Source organism: Corvus kubaryi, unplaced genomic scaffold (genome assembly GCF_017639235.1).
Source record: "Corvus kubaryi isolate FWS band 111438036 unplaced genomic scaffold, C.kubaryi_AGA036_p1.0 37284, whole genome shotgun sequence".
Lineage (NCBI taxonomy): Eukaryota > Metazoa > Chordata > Aves > Passeriformes > Corvidae > Corvus > Corvus kubaryi.
In genome coordinates, this window is record NW_024581088.1 from 5,696,612 (window position 1) to 5,700,024 (window position 3,413).

A 3,413-nucleotide genomic window follows, 5' to 3' on the forward strand; every position below is an offset into this window, starting at 1 on the left:
TCCTCACTGCTGCAGGATTCTTTCTCCCATGTTTTTGCTGTTTGAGATCAGAACATCATCTCCTTTCCAGCAGGAAAACAAAGGATGAAATTGTGCGGTGACCCCTGCGGACTGTTCTCAGGCCTCTCTCACCCTCTTTGCACTGCACACCACGATTCTTCCACGCTCTGCAAATTTAACAAATCCGTGCTTGTTTCGAGCAGCATTAATAAAAATATCACATAGCACCAGAGCTGTGGGGTCCCACATGCTCCTGGCAGCCAGGGGTGAAATGCACCCAGGCCATTTCCACAGGCTGACAATGCCAATGAGGTGTCAGAAGCATTAGGGGATTTTTTTGCCATTTGGGGAGCTGGCTCATCCCCACGGGACTGAGCTGCTCATGCAATAATCACTTCCCAGAGCACACTGCTCGCAGATTTTGAATCCCTGTCAAAAATGATGTCAGGTTAAACTCCAGGAAAAGAAAAGGAGCGAGTCCCTGCTAGTGTGGGAACACAGGACTTGGCAGAGATTCCCAAGGAGGGTTTCCCAGCCAGGTCTTCCCGGGCTGTTGCAGAGCAGCATTGCAGCACCATCTGCTGCCTGCTGCTCCCCAGCTCCTCAGCACGCAGGCAGCTGATAAATACCTCACTCCTCAGGGCGACAAATCCTGCAGTCACTGATTAGACAATGGATCTGTCTTCTCTTCTGGGGAGGAACCAGGGCTCAGGCTCCTCAGGCTTTCCTCAGCTGAAGGGCAGTCTCAGATGCTGAGGTCAGTACCGCAGGTGAGTGTGAGCAGCAGAAGCACCAACTCACAAAGTTTGATTGCTGCAAATATTTACTCAGGGTTTAAGCAAATTAACACTTCTCTTTGCAGTGGCCTCCCAGCAGGGGCACAGCACATCTGACTCCATGTGTGGCTGTGCATTTCTCGAGTTGATCCCAGCTCCTCCTGCCCCATCTGAAAGGCTCACAGGAGATTCCAGCTCCTCTTGCCCCATCTCAATGGTTCACAGGAGATCCCAGATCCTCCTGCTCCATCTTGAAGATTCACAGCAGATCCCAGCTCCTCTTTCCCCACCTCAGTGGTTCACAGCAGATCTCACCTCCTTTTTCCCCATCTAAAAGGCTCACAGGAGATTCCAGCTCCTCCTGCCCCATCTCAAAGGTTCAAACACCCACCCCAGGCTGCAGGATCGTGGTGCTGCACAGGAACAATGCACAGCCAGGACACAGCAGGCTGAGAACAGCTTGTAAAGGCTGTTTTTCTGTATTTGAGCTGGCAAGAGTGTGATCTTGTCCTTTTCTTCACTGGAATTTACAGGACTAAGTCCAAAGACATGAACCAATGGTGCACATGGAGCAGTTGTCCTCCTCTGGGCCCTACTCCATGGTGCAGCTCAGACACAAGAGCAGAAGGAAGCCCCAGCACGTGTGAAGGATGAGGGCACAATCTCAGTTAGCTGTGGCAAGACACATGCCAAGAAAAAAGAGGGAACAGGAAAAGAAGAACCAGGGGAATCCCAGTATTTCTCCTCACCCTCAAATCCGAGAATGCTATATTCAAAGTTGTGCTGGAGCATTTTCCAGCTAATACAGGAGCTGGTTCACTGTCCCAAGTCCTGGCCAATGCTCCCTCTCCAGCCTTGACCATGACAGCAGCTGCCTCATCATTCTGGCATCTCCAACAGCTTCTCCCTCTCAGACACCAGGCTTCTGCAGACAGCTCAGAAATTGTGTGTAACAGCCAATATTCTGCAAACATCTCGTGCCAGATTGAGCTGGGAGACAATTAACACAGCCCAACCCATCCAGCCAAGTGCTCCCAGGGCTGGGAGCACAGTCAGGGCAGCCCTGCAGAGCACTGCTGTCCCTCTCCACAGGCAGCTGCCATCCCACTCTGTGCTTAGCCTGCTGCACATGTGTACAGAGGAGATTTGGGTGTTTGTTCTCCAAACCTCCCTTGTTAATGCTGGAGGAATATTGACACAGCATTCCCTTCAAAGCAAATGGAAATTGAAGCTTTTTATTGAACCTTTTTTTTTTAAACTTAGCTTTTAGAACAAGATATTTAACAACATTACCATTCATTTCTACATCACATGTCTCAAGTTCAGCTGGGTTCCTGCTTTAGCTGCAGCTGAATGTTGTCTGCTTCCCCAGAAGTCCTCAGAGTGAAGATTTAGGGAGAAGCAGACACTTAAACACATACAAACCAGGGAAATGCAAGTGGGTTTTACTAATGAGGCAGGCACTTTGCTGCATGCACCTCTCCACCAGAAACAAGTCCCACTTTAGCAGACACCAACAGCATCTTTTGTCTTTGTCTAATGTGGGAGCTGTGTTGCACAGAAGTGGGAAGCCAGTTAATGTATGCAAAGTTTGCTGGAGCAGAAAGTGCTTGATCTAGTCAGGGACTTGAAGAACAGAAGCTTTGCATTCCAAACAAAGGATTCCCCCAGGAATGGGAGGTATTTGAAGATGTCCACTTCTGCATCTGGAATTAAAAAGCTGAGATTTCTCACAGAGAAATGCAAATCAATTAAGTGAACCAAGAAATGTTTGGGGAGGAGAAGGAAAATATTTGGCAGGCAAACACTAAAACGTCGAGCAGCTCTGTGGGAGTCATGTCCCAGGGACTGGACCAAAAACATAATTAGTCTGTTGTGGAGATAAACACCAAGCTTATGTTCTGTTTTCTCATCGCAAACACCTCCTGGGCACTTGCTGCCTCATATCCTTCCTCCAGCAGCAGAGTTGTGAGTGTGTGAAACACCTGGGAGAGGAAGGGTTAGCAAAGTGTGAAGAGTTCCTTCCAAAGTGCACAAGTAGTAAACAACATTTCCTCTGGGTTTGCACTGCTCCCAGACACACCGGGGACCACTTGTGGCATTCCCAGCTGATGTCACCTGCCTGGGAGCTGGATGGCAGCTCTGGATCCACAGTGCCTTGTCTCTCACACCTGGCAGCAGCCAGAGCTGCTCACGTGTCCCCACAGAGGTAAAAAGGCCACCAGTCCCACCAGGCTGGCAAGGAAAGGAGGGGCTTCAAATGTAGATCACATCTGAGTCATGCTGCTGAACCTGCAGGCAAATCAAAGCGGGAGAATTAGTGCTGGCTTAAAGTAACTCCCTTTGCTCTGGGTCTTCCTTTGCCTCCAACTCTGGAGCCTTTTGCAAGATGCTCTGCAAGAGCTTTTTCCTTCTTTCTTTAAACAAATTCTTCGCCTCAGCCCTGAGTTTAGTCTTAAAAGTTGCTTCTGGAACTTGCCTCAGAAAGAGCTGATCCCTCAGCTGTTGCTGCACTCAGCTGTGTCCTTTCGTTCTAAGCACCCAAACCCTGAAGGAGGTGTTGGATGTTATATTCTGGAGCTTTTAATTGATCCTGGGGGGGGGGGGGGGGGGGGGGGGGGGGGGGGGGGGGGGGGG

At 49.8% G+C, this 3,413-nt stretch overlaps 1 protein-coding gene across 5 annotated transcripts in view; it reads right to left on the reverse strand.

Moving 5' to 3' along the window:
* Positions 1–1,995: 1,995 nt before the first annotated feature.
* LOC121663611 (merlin-like) overlaps positions 1,996–3,413 on the reverse strand; it is a 21,505-nt gene continuing 20,087 nt past the window's right edge. For all 5 annotated transcript variants that reach the window (XM_042026064.1, XM_042026067.1, XM_042026066.1 and 2 more), the window contains one exon: positions 1,996–3,068. In XM_042026064.1, coding sequence (XP_041881998.1) covers positions 3,033–3,068 — 36 coding nt within the window. In that variant the 3' untranslated portion in view covers positions 1,996–3,032. The remainder of the gene's footprint in view (positions 3,069–3,413) is intronic.